The sequence below is a fragment of the Electrophorus electricus genome, chromosome 6 (genome assembly GCF_041902795.1).
Source record: "Electrophorus electricus isolate QZ-2024a chromosome 6, ASM4190279v1, whole genome shotgun sequence".
Lineage (NCBI taxonomy): Eukaryota > Metazoa > Chordata > Actinopteri > Gymnotiformes > Gymnotidae > Electrophorus > Electrophorus electricus.
Genome location: NC_137502.1, coordinates 2,196,173 through 2,222,142, shown reverse-complemented (window position 1 = coordinate 2,222,142; position 25,970 = coordinate 2,196,173). Strand labels below are relative to the sequence as shown.

Here is a 25,970-nt window from a genome sequence, read left to right as displayed (position 1 = left end):
CAATTGTTTGACTGGGTGTAATGGTTTGACTGAGTGTAAAAGGCTGTGAATGGGTGTAAGAAGTTGTGACTGGGTGTAATGATTTGACTGGGTGTAATTACTTGACTGGGTGTAATGGTTGTGAATGGGCATAATGGTTTGACTGGGTGTAATGGTTGTGAATGGGTGTAATTGCTTGACTGGGTGTAATGGTTGTGAATGGGCGTAATGGTTTGACTGGGTGTAATGGTTGTGAATGGGTGTAATTGCTTGACTGGGTGTAATGGTTGTGAATGGGCGTAATGGTTTGACTGGGTGTAATGGTTGTGAATGGGTGTAATTGCTTGACTGGGTGTAATGGTTGTGAATGGGCGTAATGGTTTGACTGGGTGTAATGGTTGTGAATGGGTGTAATTGCTTGACTGGGTGTAATGGTTGTGAATGGGCGTAATGGTTTGCCTGGGTGTAAGAAGTTGTGAATAGGTGTAAGAAGTTGTAACTGGGTGTAATGGTTTGACTGGGTGTAAAACGTTGTTACTGGGTATAATGGTTTGACTGGGTGTAATGGTTGTGAATGAGTGTAAATGTTTGACTGGGTGTAATGGTTGTGAATGGGTGTAATTGTTTGACTGGGTGTAATGGTTTGACTGGGTGTAAGAGGTGCTCATTAACTTATTGTACATCTGTGCTCCACTGATTGAGGAAAAGTCATAAAATGGTGTGGCAGGCAGACAGACAAGCAGAAAAATGTACTACACCATGAAAAACCCAAACCAGCTCAACACTGGTGTAATTTTCTTTACAGCTTTGGAGGGATCTGCCACTCAATCCACCCACCATAAGTCAGACTTCGTTTATGTTCAATAAGACATAGGATATGCTACACTGGGAATGATCACAAATTGATACATAATGTGAAAAACATTCTCACCTTTAAATACCTCCATACGTTGCACCACAAGTATCTACATTTCGTGTTTGCAAACACGATGCACGTGCAATATTCACGTCTCACTTCATGAAAGTTCCTCAAGTCACTGGTCTGCAGACCTTTTAGTCTGACAGAATCCAACTGATGCGTCGATCTGATTTTTTTTTTTTTTTTTACGTCTGTCAAATATAAATTAATTCAAGATCATTTTAAAACGGCATGACTTTAAAATACCCATTTTGGACACCTCTAAGAGGCAAAACCCCCAAATAATTCTGAAATCACAAGGATGCTGTGAGCGGGAACTACTAGGGGGGGACATCATCCCACGCACATAAAGCCAAATATTGCGCACGCCCAGCACATGCTGTGTGCGCTCGTGGAATGGCGCGCGTCCCTTTGTGTGCGTAACGAGAGCGCTCGCAGATCTTAATGACAAAGCCTGTAATGTGTAATGCATGCAGCCAGTATGCAGCCAACACGCTTTAACCTCACTGCACATATGTGTTAGGACGCTGGGCGAGTGTTGCTCACGGCCACCACTGGACCACTCGAGAAAAGCTTAAATTAAGCAAATAACTGACCATCTTTCTTCACTGAGCCTTCACCTTATGCACAGAACTAATCACTGACAGCACATGATGGCCTTGAGGAAACGTTGCCCGCGTGCACCGATTTAGTATGTAGTCCAGCTCTCGTAGTAGACTGAACCATTTGTGTTAAGAGGGGGGGCGGGAATTTTCAAGTGTTGTTTCCGACATTAAAACTCTTTGAGACAAGCTAAATTAATTTTTGATAACACAGAGTGTAAAATATTTTAATGGTATGTCATACCAGAGCAATGACTCGTCATTATTTTCGCTTTAGCTTTTTAACGCATCGCCATGCCCCTTCAATGTCAGCGAAACGCTCGCGGTTTCCGAACTGCACCGGCACGGTCCTCGCGAACAGGCTGGGATGCGCGTGTGAGCTCGCACCACAGCCAATCGCGTGTTCAGAAAACGTTGGGAACGGTGAAAATTACATCCGTGACCATTTTCTTCGTTCAAAAAAAGGTAAGAAACCATTTTCTTTGCCATGCGATTTTCTTTATTATTGTTATTACTCATAAAAGAACGGATGCGCATGCAGATTCAGTGCAGTGCATGATGAAATAACGCACATGGCAGGCACGGGGGTATTAGAGCAGGGATGCATGTCAGGCTCCTTCTCCATCACAGCTGTGCTGTGGAATAACTGGCCGAAGGCCCTCAGGCATATCTGAACAGGGAATATCGAGTATTTCATACCTTGCAGATTTGGCCAAGCTACTCATCCTTAAGACGACACACAATATAGACAAACGTGTATATCACGAGACCTATAGTCCGCGTTTGCTCCGTCGAAATAAATCGGGCTAGTTTTTATTAGCCTCGGACCCGTTAAAAATAATAATAATAATAAATAAATATATATATAAAATCTGCGATTAATTAAAAGCAAACAAAGAAAACGAAACACTTAAGAGTTAATCCAGACCTATGACAAAGATTTGGTAATCGCATAAACAGTGATGGAGAGTGGGATAGGCTCGCGCGCTATGCCGCATCACGCTGCTGTGCCGATGGAAAACACTACAATAAAGACTACTAAAGCTTTATTATAGACACCGACATTTTATATATATATGTGTGTTTGTGTGGATAAAATTCGGAGTGTGTATGTATGTATGTATATATATATATATATATATATATATATATATATATATATATATATATATATATATATATATATACAAAACACATTTCTATAGTTTAAGATATTTTCTAAGACACGCACGGGCCAATGGTGGGGAGTGTTTGGGTTCTTATGCAAATTAGCTCGTGTATTGCGTAAGAACTCAATTATTAACGCGCGGGTGAAGACGGTCGGATTACGGGCCAGCCCTTCATCTCGCACACTTTTGCGAGAAAATATCGAGTGCATTTGCCTGTGTCGCCTGATACTGTGTTTGCCTGTGAGCGTATTGGAGACTTGGGACATAAATATTTTGAGCGCAGACATAAGTAACGTGAAGTAGCATCTGAACATGCGCGTCAGATTTGATCCGGTCGCACATCAGAAACACTCCGATTCTGGGTTAAATACTGCATAGTCACATGCATTGGCCACGTGGTCTAATCAATGTTCGTTTCTTTTTGAATCCCAATAGCCTATTTTGTGACAATGAGGAGATAATTGTTTTTACGCACCACCTCTCCTACCGGACAAATTCTGCCCTCCTTCTATTGTTCTTGTTGTAACCTGCACCCAAGAAGAACTGAGGTGACCGAGCGTCTTCCCTGCCCATCGCCAAAAGACATTTCACCCCCTGCAGTGGTTTATTTTTCAAATGCCCAAAAACAGCAAATCCGTCAAGAGAGAGCTTGACGATGACGATGTCACAGAGTCTGTCAAAGAACTGCTTCCCAACGAAGACGCCCGTGACGACTCCTTCAAGAAGAGCTCGCTGATCGCGGACGCCGTCTCCGTGGACAAGCGGAGGGATGCGGAGGAGGGCTTAGATGTTGCTGGGGAGGAGAGGCCTGCGTGGGGCAGCAAGCTGCAGTACATCCTCGCGCAGGTGGGCTTCTCCGTAGGCCTGGGTAACGTCTGGAGATTCCCCTATCTGTGTCAGAAGAACGGCGGGGGTAAGTCCTCACTTAGACATTTCTCTGCACCTTAGATAATTTATTATAATGTAAATCGTTGTAATTCACTACAGATAGATATGTATATTTTCTTGTAATTAATCATTTTTTATTGTTGAAAATGAGTTATCACTGAATAGCCTAAAACAAATATAGCCTACCTGTGGGTTATATTCTGTGAGAGTATGCTGGATTACTTGTGTTGTTCATCTATAAAACAGGCTTCAATCTTATTTAAACACATTTTAAAATAACATTGAATTGTCTTTACATCCTAATAGGAAAAACTGTTACTCTGGGGGGGAAACTATGTTAAAATGTCAACGTTAAAATTATAATTCAACAGTGTTTGGTTGTGTGAACATGTGTAAGTAATTTATTTGAAGAACACCAGTTCAAGTGGCTTCATAGTTATCACCATAATAGTTGCTCTAAGGAAAATATTGTCCTTTTGACTGTCCTGGTTACAGACTGGCTTTAGAAAGCAGGTAGGAAACCTCTCTACGAGGAGACGGTTGTGTTTTCTTGCTACTTCACACGTGCACTCAGCACATTGCGTGCTAGTATAATTATGTGCTAAGCATTCTTTCTTTGCAGACAGGGACTTTGAAGAAAGGTTCGGATGTTATTTGCGATTTTAGTGTGTATCCAATGCACCAAGCAAAGCATCCTTTGTGAAGGATGCGAGGATGACATGACACCTACAGTAGAATTGGGCTCAGTGTTTTAACAACAAGTGATTCATTAAAAAAGTGATTCATTTATGCCTTGTGCCAACAGCTCAGCAGTTGGTGCCAGTTTATTGTAGATGATTCGTTCCTGCCCTCTAAGTGTGATTCAGAGATGATCACCAACACTGGCTTATTTTTATGATAAGTGTGCCATCTTAAATTATCCCACAAACACGCCCAGGGAAAAATATGCCTTTTTATTCTAATGTAACATCAGTAGGTACTCCATCTGGAATGAGAAACATGTGTTAAGTACTTGTGCTACACAAGCCCCCCTCCCTTTGTCTACTATATATTATGTATATATATTACTAAATATTACAGGTCACAGGGTATGAGAGAGTACGCATGCGGGGCAGTCAGAGTGGAAGCTTGGAGACAAGAACTGAAAGCATCGTCACTGCGGTGCACTTTACCGCTATATAACCAGACACTAGTATCGGTTCCTCCTGCCTGCAGAAAGCAATGCACAGTTGCATCATATGCTGTCTGCCTTTCCTGGGACAGCGTGATCCTGTACCTGCATATATCCTGCATACATCTAGCATGCGTGTGTCAGGTCTGTGGGATAATCAAAGGTTTTATTTTCACCCTGGGCATATACTATGTGCTGTAAGGAAAGCTTATTAAAATGCATTATCCTGGTCTGTGTGCTAGCATTCTTACTCCCAGAGGTGGGAAATATAGCAAAAATGTGCTATTTTCATTACAGTGTTTATTTCTTCTCATGCTTCTACAAATTGAGAGACACAATGCAGCAGAAAAGATGTGGTGACATTTCAAAAAGGCAGTGGAAAAAGAAATATGCATCGTGATGTCATTTACCATGAAAAATCCTCCTCACTACTGCGTCTGGTTTCTCTACTTTGGCTAGATAGCCACAACATTTTTCAAATACTTTTTTTTTCATAAGAATGTATTTATGATGACTGTAGGTATAACACAATGTACCTTGTAACACAGTGTATTCGTCTGCTATACAAAGCACGGGTATTTGTGTGTGTTTGTACAGCCATAAAAACATCTGGGTTGGCTCGACCATGGTGGTAACAACTCATTGTTATATTTTCCAGGTTGTTATTAGAGTGGGTGCCCTGCTGTTCTAGCCTAGGGTTAGATTAAAGAGGCCAAGCTTTGGGGGGGCGGGGTGTGAGCACCCCCTGCTCACTGTCCAGGTGACAGCAGACAGCTGCAGCCTCTATCATACACACTTCTGCTCTCCAGTTCTGCACCACAACCTTCTGCTTAATCACTGTCTCCTCCTGATTAAAAACACAAATAAAAAAGACCAGAATACATTTTGTAAGCATCATAAGATCATTCGTTCTGAGTAATAATAAATAGATGAATAAATGTTTTGGTGGCACTAATCTTTCGTAGTCATCACTATAATAGCAGATACAGTCACTGTAATAGTGATTGACACACGCATTGGGGGCATAAAAAGTCTCAGTCATCGTTTTAGCCGCTTAATACAAATACAAACATCTTTTCCTACGTAAAGGTGAACAGGGAGTCTAGAATGCATTTCTGAGCCACATCTGTGCACATTCTTATATGTTGGGGAGAAGTCATGAGAGATGGGCTGCACCCCCAGAAACATGAATGGACACAGATGCAAGTTCTCCATGTAACTTGGCTGCGTAGCTTCAATACGACGGTTTCACACTCAAACTCACGCTCTTGTGCGGCTACGGGGAAGCTTCACTGACTCTCCGAGAAAAAGCACACAGGAAGTTATCAGAATGTGAACGAAGCATCAGTCAGGCTGAAACAAAATCAAAATATACTGGTTCTAGTAGAAAAGAGTAGTAACATGTTCGACATGGGTCTGCGTTGAGTAAAGTGGTAGAGAGGGATGAAGAAACAGAGACAGAGGCACAGAGAGAAAGAGTGTGTGTCTGTGTGTGTGTGTGTGTGTGAGCATGTGTGTGAGCATGTGTGTGAGCATGTGTGTGTGAGTGTGCGTGTGAGTGCATGTGAGTGTGTGTGTGAGCACGTGTGAGTGTGTGTGAGCGCATGTGAGTGTGTGTGTGTGAATTACTGCCTTTCTCTCCCTTCCTAAGGGCATTGTAAAGGAATAATATTGTCTCTGCCATTGATGGTCTATTATCTGTTTTGATTTTAATGTTGCAATAAATCAGAAAAGACTTTAATGCATTAAACACATTAAGTAACATGATACATTGGAATATTCCATAATCTGAATTTATAATCCATGTCCTCCTGGCCTGTGTAGGAGCGTACCTAGTGCCCTACTTCATTCTGCTGGTGACCATCGGAATTCCGCTCTTCTTCCTGGAGCTGTCAGTGGGCCAGCGTATCCGACGCGGAAGCATCGGCGTATGGAACTACATCAGCCCCCATCTGGGAGGCCTTGGGTTCGCCAGCTGCATGGTGAGTTCATCCCGGAGTTCCACTGCGGCCGGCTCTGCTGCTACAGGCTGCATTCGGACCCAGGAATGGTGGGCAGGTCGCGCGTTAGCAGCTCCAGACAGGAACAGGCAGGACACACTGTGCCCTTTGACACACATCCTCTCCCCCTGCCACAGGTGTGCTTGTTTGTGGGGCTCTACTACAATGTTATCATTGGCTGGAGTCTCTTTTACTTCTCGCAGTCCTTTCAACAGCCACTGCCCTGGGACGAATGTCCACTGCTGAAAAACAAGACCAGCACATGTGAGACAATTTTCTAAACCTGAACAACCTGGCATTTTTGCTTTCATATTTCAAACTAAAACATTAGCTTCAGCCTTTCTGCTGATCGCACGTTAATAAAGCAGTTTGAATAAGATTGCTGCCTTGCCAGACATGTGCTGCCTTCCCCTGCGACTCCGCATTCTTGCTTGTCGTTCAGATGTGGTGCCAGAGTGTGAGAAGAGCTCCGCCACCACCTACTTCTGGTACCGCAGGACCCTGGACATCTCCGACTCCATCTCAGAGAGCGGGGGGCTCAACTGGAGGATGACCCTGTGTCTGGTGGCCGCCTGGACCATTGTGTGTCTGGCCATGATCAAAGGCATTCAGTCCTCAGGGAAGGTAAGGGCCACTCTGCTGTGAGGAGGCTTTAGGCCACAGATGGTGGGAAGGCAGCAGCTAGATGTTTCAGTGTCAGATACCACTGATCTGTCTGTTAGCATGTCAGTGGAGCAGCTAACGTCCCATGGCAACAGCAAAATCTTTGTAACACAGGTGTAAGGTAAATGACAAGTAGGCTTTAAACATATTTTAAGCGTGTTTACAGTGGATTTCCCTTTTAAAAGTAAGTAATGCATTCTTTTCATCCTAAAGCAAGGTGCTTGACAGGAATTGCCTCTGTTTGTTTGATCTAACTGCTTACATGCTTGAAGTCGGAGTGAGGATGAGGAGGGTATACCTCAGAAGAGGTATACCTCAGAGGGTATATAAGTGGGTATACCTCAAGAGGGTATATAAGAGGGAATACCTCAGAGGGTATATAAGAGGGAATACCTCAGAGGGTATATAAGTGGGTATACCTCAGAGGGTATATAAGTGGGTATATAAGAGGGAATACCTCAGAGGGTATATAAGTGGGTATACCTCAGAGGGTATATAAGAGGGAATACCTCAGAGGGTATATAAGTGGGTATACCTCAGAGGGTATATAAGAGGGAATACCTCAGAGGGTATATAAGAGGGAATACCTCAGAGGGTATATAAGAGGGAATACCTCAGAGGGTATATAAGTGGGTATACCTCAGAGGGTATATAAGTGGGTATATAAGAGGGAATACCTCAGAAGAGGTATACCTCAGAGGGTATATAAGTGGGTATACCTCAGAGGGTATATAAGAGGGTATACCTCAGAGGGTATATAAGTGGGTATACCTCAGAGGGTATATAAGTGGGTATACCTCAGAGGGTATATAAGAGGGAATACCTCAGAGGGTATATAAGAGGGAATACCTCAGAGGGTATATAAGTGGGTATACCTCAGAGGGTATATAAGTGGGTATACCTCAGAGGGTATATAAGAGGGTATATAAGTGGGTATACCTCAGAAGAGGTATACCTCAGAGGGTATATAAGTGGGTATACCTCAGAGGGTATATAAGAGGGAATACCTCAGAGGGTATATAAGAGGGTATATAAGAGGGAATACCTCAGAAGAGGTATACCTCAGAGGGTATATAAGTGGGTATACCTCAGAGGGTATATAAGTGGGTATACCTCAGAGGGTATATAAGTGGGTATACCTCAGAGGGTATATAAGTGGGTATACCTCAGAGGGTATATAAGAGGGAATACCTCAGAAGTCTGTTAGAAAGCAGTTAAGAGTCTGATGGAGGAATGCAGCAGTGGGGAACTGCAGTCTCAGGGCTGTGATGTTCTCCACTGCCTCCAGCAGTGCCTGCACGGAGCTGCGGTTCCTCACGTGATCACACGGGTGTGGCAGGGTTTAGCACAGCCAGAACATGGCAGGGGACCGCGGGGATCAAACTAACACAGAGTAAAACGAAATACAAACTTTTTACGTAGTGAAAACAGGTTTCAGCGGAATGTTCCCATAGCAACGTCGTCTTCTCATATTCCCATAGCAGCGTTGTCATTTGTAAATTTTGAGATTTTTCGCCAGGTTCGTGCTGTTTGTCCAGAGTTCATTAAAATACTGTAGAGGATAATGTAAATACATTTTATAATGCTGTTATTTGCTATTTGATTTTTAGTCAGCTTTCACTAATAATTCTATAAAAACTATCTGGATGCATATTTTTTTTATGTATTGATGCTAGAAAGCTCATTTTGTCTTAAGAAACATAAAACTGAATTCATTTATTTGTATTTTTATCAATTTACCAGTCTTTTTAGCGACCATTACAGCTAGCCCACCCATGGGGAAATATATTCTCACTAACTCTGCTTTTGGCTAAATTGTTCAGAAACTTGTAAATAAAGTGTATATGTTCATTTCTGTCAGAGATGTGCAGGATGCCTGCATACAAAATTATTGCTCAAATATTTAAATAAAAATCAAAGTGTTTCGGTTGTTCTTGCACTCGCTGCAGCTACCCAGGAGCTCAGCCCTGAGGCTTTGTGATGTCACTGTACTCCTGATCTCAGCCCTGATGTCTCTGTGATGTCACTGTACTCCTGACCTCAGCCCTGATGTCTCTGTGATGTCACTGTACTCCTGACCTCAGGTCAGCCCTGAGGCTCTGTGATGTCACTGTACTCCTGACCTCAGCCCTGATGTCTCTGTGATGTCACTGTACTCCTGACCTCAGCCCTGATGTCTCTGTGATGTCACTGTACTCCTGACCTCAGCCCTGATGTCTCTGTGATGTCACTGTACTCCTGACCTCAGGTCAGCCCTGAGGCTCTGTGATGTCACTGTACTCCTGACCTCAGCCCTGATGTCTCTGTGATGTCACTGTACTCCTGACCTCAGCCCTGATGTCTCTGTGATGTCACTGTACTCCTGACCTCAGCCCTGATGTCTCTGTGATGTCACTGTACTCCTGACCTCAGCCCTGATGTCTCTGTGATGTCACTGTACTCCTGACCTCAGGTCAGCCCTGAGGCTCTGTGATGTCACTGTACTCCTGACCTCAGCCCTGATGTCTCTGTGATGTCACTGTACTCCTGACCTCAGCCCTGATGTCTCTGTGATGTCACTGTACTCCTGACCTCAGCCCTGATGTCTCTGTGATGTCACTGTACTCCTGACCTCAGCCCTGATGTCTCTGTGATGTCACTGTACTCCTGACCTCAGCCCTGATGTCTCTGTGATGTCACTGTACTCCTGACCTCAGCCCCGCCCTCTTCCCATGTTCACTGCTGTCTCATGCACATTTTCCAGTGCAAGTCAGCTGTACTCATATTAATTAGCCAACAAACTGCATGACTGAAATGTTTGCAGATTATATTTTACGTCCTTAGAGTGAGTGAAATATGATGGCTGATCTCTCCACAGAATCAGGCTCTCTCTCCCATCTTTATACAGACACACAGTCACGTTTAGCAGGGGTGGTGAGGATGTGCTGTCTCCTGGCTGCTCTCTGGAACGGCACACCTCACTCGCAGGGTGAGCGTACCAGTCCACAAGCCTTGGTGTCCCGGGAAACGCAGGGCCTGGCCTAGGACGCACACTGAAAGGGCGTCGGGGAGGTCTTTGAAGCTCCGCAACAAAAGAATATTAATGTACCATTCACAGTTTCCACAAAAGTGCATTTGAAGGAAGAAAATTCCAGAATAGACATGCTGTTTTTTCTTTTTCTGGCATTCTGTACAAGCGTGTGCCAAGAGTCCGCATGTGCGTGCACATGTTACAAGAGAACAAAAACCTGGGTGGTTGCTATGGTTTTTCCCGCACTTTTCTCACTGGCAGAGTGAACAATCCACTAGTGAGCGAAGTTGCAAGGTGTTCAAATACAGTACGTCAAAAGGGGGAGATAAATGGGTATATATGTATGCATCTTTCATGAATAGCTTAATGTGAATAACTAAACCTTAACTTGGCATCTTTCCAATGTCTGGTAACAGGGAATACATATTGCATACGTTTAAAAGTGAACATACGTTACTAATAAGCAGATTTTTTGTGGGACTGTTTTTTGAAGGAATAATCAAAGTGCTTTTTTAGTAAAGAAAGCAGCAGTAAAACTACAATTTTGAAATCATGTGAAGGGAATTGGGGAGATATTAAGTGACACCTAAATGATAGTTACACTGAAACCAACACTGATGTCCATTCACAGCACAGTGTGGGGGGGAAATGTAAGAAAAAAGGAGCAGACATTAAAGAGCATTACATGCACAGCAGCGTGTCCGTCGCATACCCGTGTGTGTCGCAGTATACCCGTGGATGTCGCAGTATACACGTGTGTGTCACCGTATACCTGTGTGTTTCGTATACCCGTGTGTCGCGGTATACCTGTGTGTCTCGTGGTGGTATACCTGTGTGTCGTATACCTGTGTGTGGCACTGCATACCTGCGTGTGGTGCCGCATACCTGCGTGTGGTGCCGCATACCTGCGTGTGGCGCCGCATACCTGTGTGTGTCACAGTATACGTATGTGTCACAGTATACGTGTGGCGCTGTATAGCTGTGTGTGGCACCGTATAGCTGTGTGTAGCGCCGTATAGCTGTATCTCGCAGTATACCTGTATGTTGCAGTATAGCTGTTCTGCTTCACAATCTGTTGTGGGCCCATAAAAACAAACTCTGGGATGTTTTTTAAGCTTCGTTCTACAGCTAAGCCATAAAGAATGGTTTTATAATGTTCTCTCCTTTTATTCAGGGGGTAACTGTTATTATACGCTGTTGTAAACACTCAACCTTCGGTTTACACCTCCTCCCAACCGCTCTGCAGAGAAACGTCTGTCCTGATTTTAAGTATCCTTCAGGAAAGTGATTTAGGGCACGCGTATGCAAAACATCTAGCCCAAGTTCTGTGTGCAGTGAGCGACCATCAGACAGTGCGTAGAGCAGGTGCTCCCCCTACAGGCCAGAGATAACATTGCGGTTCTGAGAAGCCTTATTGTGAGAAACAATTACTGAGGAATTATTCCAAGAATTCCAAATTGGATTATATGAAAACAGTTGGGTACACTGTTGTATTTTTGTCTTGCTTGTTTGTTGGTTTTTGTTTAATACTTCTCTTTAGAAGTATTCTTTGTGCTGTTGGGTGCCAGACAATGAAACAAAGATGTTTCATTCTGCTTTCTTTGCCTAAACTTTAATCGTGGTGTGAGGAAGTGAAAGCTGTGTTCTGATTGGTTGCAGGTGATGTACTTCAGTTCCCTTTTTCCTTATGTGGTGCTGATCTGTTTCCTGGTGAGGGGACTCTTGCTTCAGGGCTCTGTTGATGGCATCATACACATGATCACCCCCAAGGTGAGACTCACACACCTGACCGAGGGGAGGGGGGGTTTGTGTGTGTGTGGGTTGTTTTATGCAAAAATCTAACCTCACTAAGCCAAGGACATTTGTCCTCAACAACAAATTTAGTGCAGCTTGTTTGACGTGCTAAACTGCAAACACCTCAATTGTAAGTGATATATCTGTGTGATTTAGCGTAATTACAACAAATTGCTCATCATCAATTCTTCCACGCACATCTCTACTCATGCTAACAAAATTTGTGGAAAACAATAATGGTTGCTATAGAAACAAGAACATCCCCCAGCATGCATCTGTGCCTGTGACACGGCAGGTTCCAGAAACAAATTAATTTCTCCATCAGCAGATGGCCTGTGTCCCAGCAGCACATGTACCTGTACATACATTTTGCATAACATGCACACCACACATAGCACACACGCATGCACATGTGTCACGTACTTTGTGTTCAATGTACTATTCTTGTTCTTTTTTTGCCTGGTTTGTGAATTATGTAGTGAGGTCCTGCATTTCATACTGTTTCATACTGTCACTTCGTAACACTTCACGCTGTGTCATTATCTGTCATTAGCAGTCATCTGTGTAATGACCTTGTGCACAAAGGGGGACTATTGTGCCGTCACGTCATGTTCATTAATATCTGTGATTAATATCTGTGACTAATAAAAGCAAAAAAAAGAAAAGCAAGCAGCATAAATAAGAAAAGTGGTAATGGATCAAGTAATATGTCAAAAGTGTTTAGTATTATGTGTTTTGCAGTTTTTATGATAATTTAACAGACATATGATACAGTCTGTCATAATAGTTTTCTATGGTATCCAAGTTTGATTGGCAGTATGGTTAAAGTCAATCTTGGTATTAGTTTCTGGGTCAGACTGTCGTGGCTCTGTGTGTGTGTGGGTGTGTGTTTCGACAGGTGGAGATTATGCTGGAACCTAAGGTGTGGCGGGAAGCAGCCACCCAGGTCTTCTTCGCCCTGGGTCTGGGCTTCGGAGGAGTCATCGCTTTCTCCAGCTACAACAAGCGCGACAACAACTGCCACTTTGACGCCGTGCTCGTATCCTTCATCAACTTCTTCACATCTGTCCTGGCCACGCTGGTGGTGTTCGCCGTGCTGGGCTTCAAAGCCAACTTCATGAACAACAAGTGTGTCCAGCTGTGAGTGGCCCGCCTTACAGAAGTAACCACGGGGAACAGCAGAGCATAGGAAAGGCTACGGGTGTGCAGAACGCTGCTCTAGATTATGCTTAAACGCCACACATTTCATTCAGCGGTGGAGGTGTCATCGGGGAAGCCGTCGGTACACTGAAATCTTAAAGCTGCCGATAAACACATTTACAGTCCAAGGTTTTCTTGTTTTTCAAAGTCTTTAGAATAATCAGCACACTTAACAAATCATTTAGAGTGAAAATGAGATAATTACATGGAGGAAAAAAACCTATAACAGTTGTGTTGTTAAATGTCAGGAACACAAGGAAGATTGTTGGTTACCTGGGCAACGAGATAAGTCATGACTTGATTCCTCACCACATCAACTTAAGTCACGTGAGCCCCGAAGACTACAAGAAGATGACCGACATCATCAGTGGCGTGATGGAGAGTGATTACCCTCGCCTGGCTCTGGACAAATGTGACATTAAGGACGAGATGAACAAGGTATGGACAAGTCCAGCACGCGTTCTAGGAGCAGACGACATGAAAGTCTTACTCTTGCAATGCATTCTTTATTGTTTTTAATGTCCCATTTGCATAATACTATCTGGCCCTAATAGGTTTTAATTTACTAGTAGCAATATTACAATAAATCATAAATGGAAAGGAAAATATTTTCATGCATATTGATAACACTATATTTATCCAAATCCAGATCACACAATTTATTGTGTTTATTAATGAGTTTATGAGTTTATTAATGAATTAAGTAATTGTCAGTTGTAGCTTGCAGTGCACATCTTCTGACACAACTGCTCTCTTCATAAGTGTGTGTGTGTATAAAGGTGACATATGTCTTCTGTATGTCTTGTGTATAGACTGTATATAAATGTGTGTGTGTGTGTGTGTTTTTGTTTGTGTGTGTGTGTCTATATATTAAAAAATATATATATATATATATATATATATATATATATATATATATATAAATTGGGGGGGGGGGGGATTCCAGGTGAGTAACTCCATGTACTGTAGTAAGAGATGTATAGAGATTCTAGATCGTAGTGAAGTACCAGTTCCAGAGAAACACTTTACTTGCACAGCTGATGAAGGACCTTTTTCCAAAACAGCCTGTTTCTCTGGAAACTCTGTGTACTTTACTACAATTTAGAATCTCTCTCTCTCTCACTCTCTTTAAATATATATATATATATATATATATATATATATATATATATATATATATATATATATATATATATATATATATATATATATATATATTGTGTGTGTGTGTGTGTGCATGCACTCGCACATGTCTACACAAACTATGCATTAGACATGTCAACTGGCCATTTTAAAGAGGTCATTCATGAAACAGGCCAGCGGAGCACATGGCCCAGTTGTGCAGGTGCCGATGTCTGTGTGTCTCTCTCTCCCTCCCTCCCTCTCTCCCCCCAGGCAGTCCAGGGTACAGGTTTAGCCTTTATCGCGTTTACCGAGGCCATGACCCACTTTCCAGCCTCCCCGTTCTGGTCGGTCATGTTCTTCCTCATGCTGGTGAACCTTGGCTTGGGCAGCATGTTTGGCACCATCGAGGGCATCATCACTCCCCTGGTGGACACGTTCAAACTACGCAAGGAGATCCTCACACGTAAGACCCAAGGACTCCACACACAACAGGCTTTTACATACGGGATGTGTGTGCTTGCCATCATTCGCGTCTCCTTCTGACTTTCTTGTAGTCGGCTGCTGTTTGATCTCGTTGGGCTTCGGGCTGATTTTTGTTCAGCGATCGGGCAACTACTTCGTGTCCATGTTTGATGACTACTCTGCCACACTCCCTCTACTCATCGTCGTCTTTCTGGAAAACGTGGCAGTCGCGTGGGTCTACGGCACCGATAAGTGCGTTGCTCAGAACCAAAGTCTTAACTCACACCTTCATCAGTTGGTGCTCCTCTGTGTAAATTACTATTCTCCTCCAGGCTAGCAGCGCCCTCTACTGGTACTAGTTATTAAATCATAGTGGCATGTTGCCATCTGCGAAGCCCAGAGGGTCAGTTAAAGTGAAAGGAAGATTGAAACTTTGCCTTACAAAATATAGCAGTGTGACATTTAGATCCAAGAAATACTAGTCTAATAATAATAACTACAACTAGTAATAAAGGTCCAATTCTGAAGTGACCGGCCCGAAGAGATAGATCTCGTAATAAGCTTTATTGTTTTATTTTAATGTGAATTGGCAGTGTGTGTGTGTGTGCGTGTGTGTGTGCAGTGAGCTCGGCCTTGAAACAACGGCGTCTGTGTCCATGCAGGTTCTTTGAAGACCTAAAGGACATGTTGGGGTTTGCTCCTTCGCGCTACTATTATTACATGTGGAAGTATGTGACGCCTTTGCTCCTGCTGGGTCTGCTGACTGCCAGTGCCATCCAGCTGGCCTTGACCCCGCCCACCTACAGTGCCTGGATCCAGGACCTGGTGCGTCCCGCCCTCCAGACTAGCTGTATGTAGCATGTCATGTGTATATGACAACATATGACATAACATGTAAACATGCATCAGGTTAATGGAAAGGTGAGCTCTGTCAGGTCATATTCTCATGTCCATTAGGATCAGAATGTATTTGGTCACTAGCAGTAAGTATTATTATTATTATTATTATTATTATTATTATTATTATTATTACATTTATATAGCACATTTCTTGGAACTCAAGTGGGACACAGCGTAGTCTCACTCAGAATCCACAGCCCCCAGAGGAAATCCACATGGAAACTACACCCAGATAGGGACTCGAACCCTAGCGCTGAAAGGCAAACATGCTAACCACCAAGCCGCCGTGCCAGTTAGTGATGTCATTAGGACTGTTGGTAGGGTCTGAGGTTACATCCTGTCAGAATAATCCAACTGCCCATATGTGTTTGTTTCAGGCTCAGGAACAGTCCCTCAGCTACCCGCCGTGGGGCCTGGCTGTCTGCATCAGCCTGGTGCTCATTGCCGTGCTACCCGTGCCTGTGGTCCTGATATTGCGATGCTTCGGCATCACCATGGACAACACCGCCAGCGGCGGCCCGGCCTACCAGAAGGGCCGTGTTCTTAACGAGAGCAGGAGCAAGGAGGAGGATGATGACGCCAGCCTCATCCAAGGCAGGACGCCCAGCGAGGCTGCATCCCCTGTGCCAGGCAGCAGTGTCTATGACAACCATGGCATGCCCGGCCCAAGCCCCGCAGAACCCACCAGCAACGGCCACCTTGGCGTCAGCCGTCGGACGGGCGAGGAGCGCGACATGCCCGAGTCGGGTTTGTGAGGTCCAGCCTCATTTCGATCCCCGCCGACGTCGAGCTCAGAGGTCGCAGGGTAACCGTCATGCCATTCCTGTTCACCCACCTGCTGCGTCCCTGGGTGAAGGAGAACCTCTCCACCTCTCCCATATCACACCTTAGTCACCTTCAGCTCGGTACACCCACACCACACTTCACCCTGCGTACCCCATGCATGCTCACCTTAAAAACAATCGCTTACCTCAAACACCAGTCCCGTAGTCCCCGCTCAACTGTCGAGTGATTCCACCTTTCACACCACCTCTCCATGCTTTGCTGTTTATGGACTTAAAACAGTACATCATCTTGTATTATATTTGTAAATAATATAGATGCACCCCACTTCCCCAGATGTCACCTGAGTTGTCATGCACAGGCGAACACCTCCTCCCACACCTGGATGAGGGGGGCGTGGCTTCCGGGGTTGCTCTACTGTGGAATGGCTGTAAATACCAATCAAGTCGCAAGGGCGGCTGCTGTCCACCAATGAGATTAGAAGCAGCTTAGCTACACTGGAACAGTATAGAATGTACTGTATGTGTGAACTACGGGAAAAAAAGTTAGACATGCAATACAACTTTTCTTTTGATAAAATGACTATTTTACTGTGTTGCTTCACAGCATATGGATGGCATTTACAACCCCAAATGATTGAAAAGATGTGCCTGATTTGTCATTTATCGAATAATTGGAGAAGTATGTATTCTGTAAAAAAAAACAAAAAAAAACCCCCACATATGTATTTAACCTACATATGATAGTTTGAATTTTAGGACATGTTTTGCTAAGAAATAACTTTTTTTTGATTGTTTACCTATTTACTATCATTGTATGGAGTGCTGCCTAATTACTGTATATATTTAATTTTACATGAAAACGCTTTGACATGTTTTTTCTCAGCCTCAAGGTATAAATAAAAAAAATTAAAAAAAACAGGCCATGCAAGTGCTGTATTGAGTTTTAATGTGTGTACCAGTACAACATGACATGACATGACTATTCCTCAGGACTGGAGTATTAATCATCATAACCAGTGTCGTGACTCTGAGTCTTTTACAACAGTCTTGTTCCTCAATTTTGCACATAAGACAAACACCAAGCACATTCACACACCAACACCGCCAAGAAACGCAAGTCAACAATGTGTTAACAGAAAAATAGTGATTATAGGTTATGAGGTTTTAAAACATTTTATTTTGCTCGAATTCACTGATTCAGTCACAGGTATTTTCGAGAAAAAAAAGGTAAAATTTTAAAGTAAAAATAGCTAAGATCATTGAAATAAGAATTAACAAACATGTTAAAAATCAATACCTCAGATGTTTGTCATTCTGTGAGACAGCAGTAGCAGCCTGTGTTGGGCCTGTCCCTGAGTCACACAGACATCACAAACGCCTCAATAACGGAGTATTCAGGACACTAAAGCATGTGGTGCAAACACCATTGGATCACTGTGCAGGTAGTACAGAAGCAGGTGAAAAGATCCTGGTGGACAGTTTGAATCTTTGCTAATCATTATGATTCCTGTAAAACCGCGAGGCGGTCACGGCATCTGGGACTATACAGCCTTGGCAAACCCCACTCGGTTGTTATCACGGTCAAACTCTGTGTAGTACTGCCCGATGAATACATCTCCCAGAATCCACAGTGGCCCAGCTGGGGGAGGGATATCTAAAGCCATGAAACCACTCAGGCAGATTTGTTTACCGGCCTGCCTCTCCTGTAACGCACACACAGACACAGACACCACAGCATGGCTATCACATTCCTAAATATTCATGCAATGACCTAGTTGGAACAGCAGGGAGGAGGAAACTCGTGTTCAGCTTTTACAAAAATAACTTGTGACAATGAAGTTAATTAGTTATTCAACTGCTTCACGTGTTTGTTGCAACATTTCTGAGTCTGCTTACACACATTCCTTTAACGGGATTTAATGGCATTTAATTGGATTAAATTCGAGTAAAACTGAGCTGCCTGAGACGTGTTTGTTTTGTAACCAACCTTGAGAATGTACTGTTCTCCAGTCAGTGTGTAGGTCTGTCCCCCCAAGACAAAAGAGACAGCTGGAAGGGAGGGCACCTTCTTACAGTCAACCATATACTACAGAGAAACACACACAAACACAGTCTGAATGAAACCACACACCTGAGAGAAATACGCACGTGCACAGTAAAGAAAAAGCAACACATTTCTTGAAAAGTCCAAAAACGTTTACATGTATCTTTAGGACATGCACAGCTACATTTTAATAGATCATGATGATATGGAAAGCCATTTTATAATGCTGTCGTAAGCAAGGCCACAGTGGAGGCTGCTGGTGGTGGTGTACCTCTCCCTGGATGAGGGGGATGGCACCTATGGCCTTGTGCAGGGCTTTGACCTCGGCGGCGGGACCCGTGATCAGAGACGTACCAGTGTCCACGATCCCCTCACAGCCTCCCTTGCAAAGGGCGAGCTGGCTGCCGATGCTCATGCTGAAACACACACAAACACTTCAGTTCATGGATGATGCTTGACTTATAATCAGAAGGTTGCTGGTTCAAGCCCCACCACTGCCAAGTTACCACTGTTGGTCCCCTGAGCAAGACCCTTAACCCTCAGTTGCTCAAGTTGTATTCAATCATAAATTTAAGTTGCTTTGAATAAAAGCGTCAGCTAAATGCTAAAAATGTAAATGTAAACTGATACAGCCAGAAATATAACTACTTGCATAGGTAAACTTATTTCAATATAAACACGTCTTTTAACTTTTCTTTGCAATGCATGAAACTTCTGTCTCTAGTCTTTAATATCCATTTACTCAATACAATAGTCTGAGAAATGTTACAACAAAAGATGTTTTATCCAGATGTCTAATTTATACTAAAAATCGAAAAGTATGCTACTTCCATTACTGACGCTAGCTAGCGTATAACACCCACCACACTCATACGGGTTCATATGAGGTTGCTGATGTTGAAATAGCAGCGAACTGTTGCTTACATGCAGATTCATCTTCAGGTACATAATTTTGCCACCTACTAATCTAAACAGCAGAGCGCAAATCACTCTCCCTGTGGCAGAGTTGTGGACTCTGTAGGAAATTCTAACATTGGCAATGTACAATTATGTACAGTACAGCCAGAGCTGTCTGTTTTCAGACAGGTCAAAGACCATGTCAAATGTAGCTTAAGCTAGTGACAGACAGCTGTCATTTTTGATACTGTATGTTCTATCATATCTGACCATGTTGCATTTACATATTATACTCATGTATCTCTAAATAAATAAAGTGTGTAGGCTTCTCATCAGCTCTGACTCAGTGTCACTCATTCTGAGAATCATGCCCCTGGGCCCTGAGGAGGGACAACCAGACCCAGGCAAGGCAGACGTTGGACCAGAGGGACGGGGTGAAGGAAAACAGGAAATTTTTCCATACAACCAGTGTAAGTGTTACAGCCACGCAAAAACTCACAGGTCAGACCACCATGGCAATGCTGCGTTCCCCCCCACAATCCAATTATTAATTCTCATAATCAAATGTCTGGGTTAGATTAGATTATATAATCGGATTTAGAATATTCATTGACAGCAGTTAGTTCACCATCCACTAGCAGGGAGATTAACCTCCTGAGAACAGCAATGAGCCCCCCCCCATGTGAAACAGCTGATTAAGTTTTCTCCAGTTCACATAGCTTTTGTTCTGAAAGTGCAACACGGGGCTTCAATCTCTGTGGGTCAGCAAGAACAGAGAAGGGCGACTTCCTCTGGAGAGGAGTACAAAAACGTGACACTGCACAGGACCGTGACGCATCAGGGGCTCTCACCCATCCATGTGGATCTGCCAGTAGGCCTGTCTGCTGAGAGTGATGTAGTGGAAATCTCCGGTGTAGTACTTTGGGTCTGTGCCACCCAGGAGAAGCTCACCGCCGGGCTGAGTTTCAGGGTTCCTGTCAAAGAATCACATATATAAAATAAGGCCATGCAGCAATAGTAATGACATTGTTAAATATCAATGATCAATAACATCAACACCAGAGCACTAATGAAAAGACAAATGACAGAAAGTATGAGTTTGCCCTATGACACGCACGATCTGGTCAAGGACTTTGACCACTGTGATTAACTCCTTTCCAGGCACACGTACAGACTAACGCTGCCTTCACAGTACCTTTATGATTGAGCTCTTCATCAAATCAACATTAAGTGACTTGAAAGCTGCTAAACTTTGAACCACTCTACAATCAGCAAACCTGGATGTTTACTTTGAATTTAGCATGTTCACACCCTTTCAATGACAGTGGAAACTTAGGACTAACTTCACACTGCACTCAGGACAAGCCTGTTGCCAAATCACACACACACACACACACACACACACACACACACACTTAAAACATACACACCTGTTCAGATAGAAAGAAAAAACATTCTTCTCCACTTTCTTCTGGCTCATCATCATGTCAAAAACAGGAGTGACCCCATCCACAGAGATGCGAGGGTACGCCATGCCCAGAATGCCATCGAACTTGGCCGCAATGAAGGCAACTCCAGGCTGCTTGATAGCCTCTCCAAAAACCTGCTTCTCAACAGCAATGTCGCCAACCTACATGACAAACACTCCTTTTCAGTTTCTGACACCAGCACAAGTCAAACCATCATGTTAAAAACTAAAGGAAGCAAAAACTATTTCCTCCTGTTGAGGACGGCAGACGGCAGTATGTACGTACCGTGCAGGTGTCCTGGCTCAGGTACCCAGACAGGCTGCCAGAGCCGTACTGGATGGCAAATGCGGTGCCGTTCTTGACATAGGTACTCGAATGAGCGCTGTTGTACTTGTGATGAAGTACTGCAAGATCAAAAGCGCAACCAGGTCACATTGTGCTTACTCGCAGACATCCGGGCTAACTTCAACACTAATCAGAGTGGGATCAACTGCAAGGAAGAAACATACAACTAGCAGCCTGGGGAAGCAGACATTACAATTCTACATTTTATTATAACTACACTTTCTACAATTCTGTGCAGTATTCAAATGGAACCTACAGCAAGCGATGTCTATTAGAGAGCAGTGCACCGATGGCACCCACAAGTTGGAGGATCCTGTGTCAAACACCACGGTAAAGGTTTGAGGAGGCGTGCCCAACCCTATCTCCCCATAGTACTGAGCCTGTGGGAAAAAAAAGAAACAGCACAGTCTTCGCTTATTACTTTAACAAAGGGTGTTTACAAAAATCAGGATGGGGGGGGGGGGTTATGAACGGACTCATTAGTTGCATGTTCTCAGGACACTGCACGGGTCTGTCCTTCTGTTGGAGTGGCATGACACACCACCTCATGACAGTCAGGCTACTACACTACAGCTGACAAGCAAGAAAAAGGGGAAGCATGATTTTACAAGTTTCAAGTTCACGTTTGGTAAATCCAGCCATCCATGACAATGATGAAGCATATTTAAGTAATATTATGAAAATACGGAAATGAGGTTGTCTGTCTGTATATGACTTTCTTCCTGTACAGCTTGTGGTAAAGAGAGAGAGAGAGAGAGAGAGAGAGAGAGAGAGAGAGAGAGAGAGAGAGAGAGAGAGAGGGAGAGGGAGAGGGAGAGGACCACGTACTCAGAACTTTACATTTTAGTAATAGTTTACAGTTTTTAAATTAAAGTACCCCTTGTTTAGTTTTTTCATAGTATTAGCATATTATTGTGGTCAGGAAGACCTATCTGCAACATTAGCATCCTCAAACTAGACTTTTACTGTCACATAGCAACCAGGACAAAAGATCACAAACATGTCACTGTTTATGAGTTAGGACGAGGGGGTTAAATGGCACTCACGTCCAAATAGTTTTTAAGGGTTTCAGGGGTGGGGGCATTGCTCGAAGGGAAACCCAGGTTGTACTTTGTGGACTTGGAGGTAGCCAAGAGTTCCTCTATAGGTCGCCCAGAGTCTGACATGGAGCGCCTTATAGTGCGAAACTTGGTCAGGGGAACCCTGTGGAATGACACACAGATAAGATAAAGGTACATACAGACACGAGAAGGATTAAAAAGACCAATTCGTTGTAGCAGTAGCTCACCATACACCATTATCCAAGTTAGCTAGCCTAGCTCTAACACCACCTGCACCTGATGGATTTTAGACCAAAGCAATAAACACGTTTCTCATGACAGTTTGGAAATAAATAAGCAAATAAACCCACATGTGTGTTCTCCAGACATGTCAGGATTCCCCGGCTAGGCTTCATAAGGGCGTTATAACGTCGTCATAAGAACAACAACTCAGTATTAACACAGCTAAGCTAGCTAGTAAACATCCTCCTTCAGTCCCACTGGACCCGACGATAAACGACTTTTAAGCGTCTTTACAAAGCAGAACTGGACATTTAACGCGTTAAAACACAATGAAGTAAATACGTATTCAAAAGACTAATTCAAATGAACAACAGCAGCTGGTAAAGCTAAAGCTACATTACCGTTAGTTTTCGTGACAGGTTTTAACCCGAGGTAACTCGTTTTATCTGTATAACTGATAGGTGTGTTTAACATCCAGCTAGCTTATCTCCGCCGGGCCCTTACAGGACTTTTGCTGAGTCACAAACGTACAACAGCCAAATTAGCCCAGCTAAACAAGTCCATTAGCCTAGCTAGGCTAGCTAAGGCTGACTGAAATCAATTACTAGCTAATAAAACCACCACAAAAAAGAACAAATCTGTCTTCGTTTCCCACCTGACAACCGCGTCGGACATCCACACAACGAGAGAGAGCAACGGCAACGCGGCGAGCTTCATGTTTCGTGTTTCACAGACGGCGCCTCTGTTGGTGTTTTTATAGGAGTGTTACACAGCGTTCATACACCGCCTGTGTGTTTATACAACAGGGAGGGGCGGCCCATCTGACGTCACGTGGAATCGTGTCTCGTGAGCGGTGCCCAGCTCACGTGCCTGCAGGTATGCGGCCTGGTCGGTCGTTTTGCAGAGAAATAAAAAGAAAAATGCAACAAGTTGTTTTCCGCTGTGTCTTGTTTCACTGTGTTACGTTCCATACAGAGTGATGTGAATTGTGCTCTGGTCAAATGTCACTAAAGGGCGAGGTAAAAAAAAAATAAAAAAATAAAAAAATAAATATATATATATATATATATATATATATATATATATATATATATATATATATATATATATATATATATCTCTTTCAACATTTCACCGTGTTTTTTTCCTAGTTCGGCAACACCTCAGAAGCAGTTTTACATTTTAGAGCAAGATTGTCACCAAAAGGACAAATAAGTTTCAAGTGTGCAAAAATAAACGAGTTTTCAATATAAGTAAGACTTCAGGAACTTAAAAAGGAATGTTCTGGTGTTCACTGCGAAGAGTCGACCATTTTTACTTCTAACTAAAATACAGAGCTAATGTTAGTATATTAATTATACCTCAATGTTTTACAGTTTTACTTAAAAAAACAAATTAAAAACAATGCTAAATGATTTGCTACAGTCTCTCATTTATACACTTCAATTAAGATCATTCACTGATTTGGGGATTTGTGGCCCCAGTGACTATTCAGGCACGTCTGTTTCTGAGAGAACTCTCACTGCAAACCAGTGACTGACTGGGATTCAGTCCTATCCGAAAATACAAAGAGCAAAATGGATGTAAGGGCAAAATTCTCAGTGGTATCTCAGGGATATCCATGAATCACGCGCATATTTCACCAATCCACCCTCCAAAACCCAGCACACAGAGTAATGTGTCTCCTCTGGCACTTCTGTTAAAACCATTTCTGCTGTTGCGTATCTCAAGGTTACTGACCATGGAAAAACAGAACTTGGCTTTGTGTTTGGTATGGCTCACTCCTCAGCATGAATTTACAGTCCCCAGATTAGAATTGTGAGAACATAGACCTGGAATGTGGTGTGATTAGATACATACAGCAAGCTGTTTTTGGGTTATAATCATAATCAGTCAAAATGCTTCTATGTCTATAGTAGTGCACATCGCACTCTTAGGTCTTGAGCTAAAAGAAGTGAACCCTATAGCATTAGCCCCAGCAGTCACTATGCTGCAATTCTTCCTGTAAGACATCACCACAAAAAGGTCCGTCATCAAGGAAGGCGTTTTACAGAAGTGGCAGTCAGAGCAAGTGATCTGTGACTGGTGAGAGCCAAACTAAAGTACTCAGTAATTATGTAACCTGCAAGAAACTTGTGTGATCTGCCAAGAGAATGGCTTCAAACAGATCCCCCTTTTCCCTGTGTGGGTATGGGCATGTTCGGTCCATGGGAAGTGTCCACAAAGCACTCCAGAGGAGCCACTCTAGGCGAATGCTGAGAAGTGAGCAGTGTTTTTCACCTGCTTATGTACTAGGGCAGTTCTCATAGAAGTTGTTGAAGAAATCAGTTCTTCAAGCTTTTTTAATGTACTAGGATGCTTTTTTTGCCCTACGTGGCCCGGCCTGGCAGCTGTGCTCCGACTGTGGCAGCAACTTCTTTGGGTTTGCAAGGAATTGGAGAAGGGTGCCCCAGGGAACTGGGGATGGATGCACCAGGGAACTGGGGATGGATGCACCAGGGAACTGGGGATGGATGCACATGGGAATTGGAGAAGGGTGCCCCAGGAAACTGGGGATGGATGCACCAGGGAACTGGGAATGGATGCACCAGGGAACTGGGGATGGATGCACATGGGAATTGGAGAAGGGTGCCCCAGGAAACTGGGGATGGATGCACCAGGGAACTGGGGATGGATGCACCAGGGCAGGAGAGTGTTCAGGAGTATTTGCAGGATCAGGAATGCACACAGTGGGGGGGGATGATTGGAGTGGCATGGCGCATATTGGATTGTATGCTGTTAGGACTTACACATGAAGGCTTGACCACACTTTTGGCAGAAGTCAAAATTATAATTAATGCACGTGCTCTGCTACCTGTGTCATCTAACCCTGAGTATCCTTACATCATACACCTTCTGTAGTCTTTACCCAAAAAAGGCACAGCGTCTCCTCTGCACAGTGGTCTCAGCCAAAGTGAAGTGTTAAAAGAATGAATGAGACATGAACACAGTAATCCATCTCACAAGGATTTAGAGCAATGCCATCGGAATGTCATTCGGACCGGGTAAGTGTGGTCGGATGGTTACAAGGAGAGGGAGGGTAGCTGGAACTGAGGGGACCGTTCTACCAGAATACCAGAAGGTAACATAACAGAGGCAGCTACAAGTACCCTGGAATCCCACAGGAAAACGGGAATCATGAAGAAACCCCAAGGAAAGCAGCTACAACCAAATACCTACAAATACCTACAGCCAAATACTTACAAAGAGTGAGACACGTCCTGAG

At 43.6% G+C, this 25,970-nt stretch overlaps 2 protein-coding genes across 4 annotated transcripts; one reads left to right on the top strand and one right to left on the bottom strand.

The window, feature by feature from the left end:
• Positions 1-1,846: 1,846 nt before the first annotated feature.
• slc6a15 (solute carrier family 6 member 15) lies at positions 1,847-17,585 on the top strand. Of its 3 annotated transcripts, XM_027032763.3 has the most exons (12): positions 1,847-1,965; positions 3,105-3,582; positions 6,553-6,710; positions 6,866-6,992; positions 7,171-7,352; positions 12,061-12,171; positions 13,094-13,335; positions 13,644-13,833; positions 14,791-14,983; positions 15,075-15,234; positions 15,645-15,807; positions 16,260-17,585. In XM_027032763.3, the coding sequence occupies exons 2-12, from the start codon at positions 3,285-3,287 to the stop codon at positions 16,635-16,637; spliced, it is 2,202 nt and encodes a 733-aa protein (XP_026888564.2). In that variant the 5' UTR covers positions 1,847-1,965; positions 3,105-3,284; the 3' UTR covers positions 16,638-17,585. The 3 variants fall into 3 exon arrangements, with proteins under 3 accessions (XP_026888564.2, XP_081571549.1, XP_081571548.1); XM_081715423.1 differs by lacking the exon at positions 16,260-17,585 and having other exon boundaries at positions 15,605-15,786; XM_081715422.1 differs by lacking the exons at positions 6,866-6,992; positions 7,171-7,352.
• An 11-nt stretch (positions 17,586-17,596) lies between these two features.
• ctsd (cathepsin D) lies at positions 17,597-23,518 on the bottom strand. The gene is made up of 9 exons (XM_027032765.3): positions 23,361-23,518; positions 22,469-22,625; positions 21,679-21,802; positions 21,363-21,481; positions 21,039-21,238; positions 20,460-20,582; positions 18,983-19,127; positions 18,655-18,753; positions 17,597-18,370 (listed from the first exon to the last, which is right to left on the bottom strand). Exons 1-9 carry the CDS (start codon positions 23,420-23,422, stop codon positions 18,209-18,211), a joined length of 1,191 nt encoding a protein of 396 aa, XP_026888566.2. The 5' UTR covers positions 23,423-23,518; the 3' UTR covers positions 17,597-18,208.
• Between the last annotated feature and the right edge of the window lie 2,452 nt (positions 23,519-25,970).

What these genes read in the sequence shown, in the direction of transcription:
- slc6a15 (XM_027032763.3), top strand. Translation starts at nt 3,285, where the DNA reads ATGCCCAAAAACAGCAAATCCGTCAAGAGAGAGCTTGACGATGACGAT. An exon ending in TTAAGGACGAGATGAACAAG is followed by an intron (nt 13,834 to 14,790) that starts GTATGGACAAGT and finishes CTCTCCCCCCAG; the next exon opens with GCAGTCCAGGGTACAGGTTT. An exon ending in GTGCCTGGATCCAGGACCTG is followed by an intron (nt 15,808 to 16,259) that starts GTGCGTCCCGCC and finishes TGTTTGTTTCAG; the next exon opens with GCTCAGGAACAGTCCCTCAG.
- ctsd (XM_027032765.3), bottom strand. Translation starts at nt 23,422, where the DNA reads ATGAAGCTCGCCGCGTTGCCGTTGCTCTCTCTCGTTGTGTGGATGTCC. An exon ending in CCCTTAAAAACTATTTGGAC is followed by an intron (nt 21,803 to 22,468) that starts GTGAGTGCCATT and finishes TTTTTCCCACAG; the next exon opens with GCTCAGTACTATGGGGAGAT. An exon ending in TCTAATAGACATCGCTTGCT is followed by an intron (nt 21,482 to 21,678) that starts GTAGGTTCCATT and finishes TTGATCTTGCAG; the next exon opens with TACTTCATCACAAGTACAAC.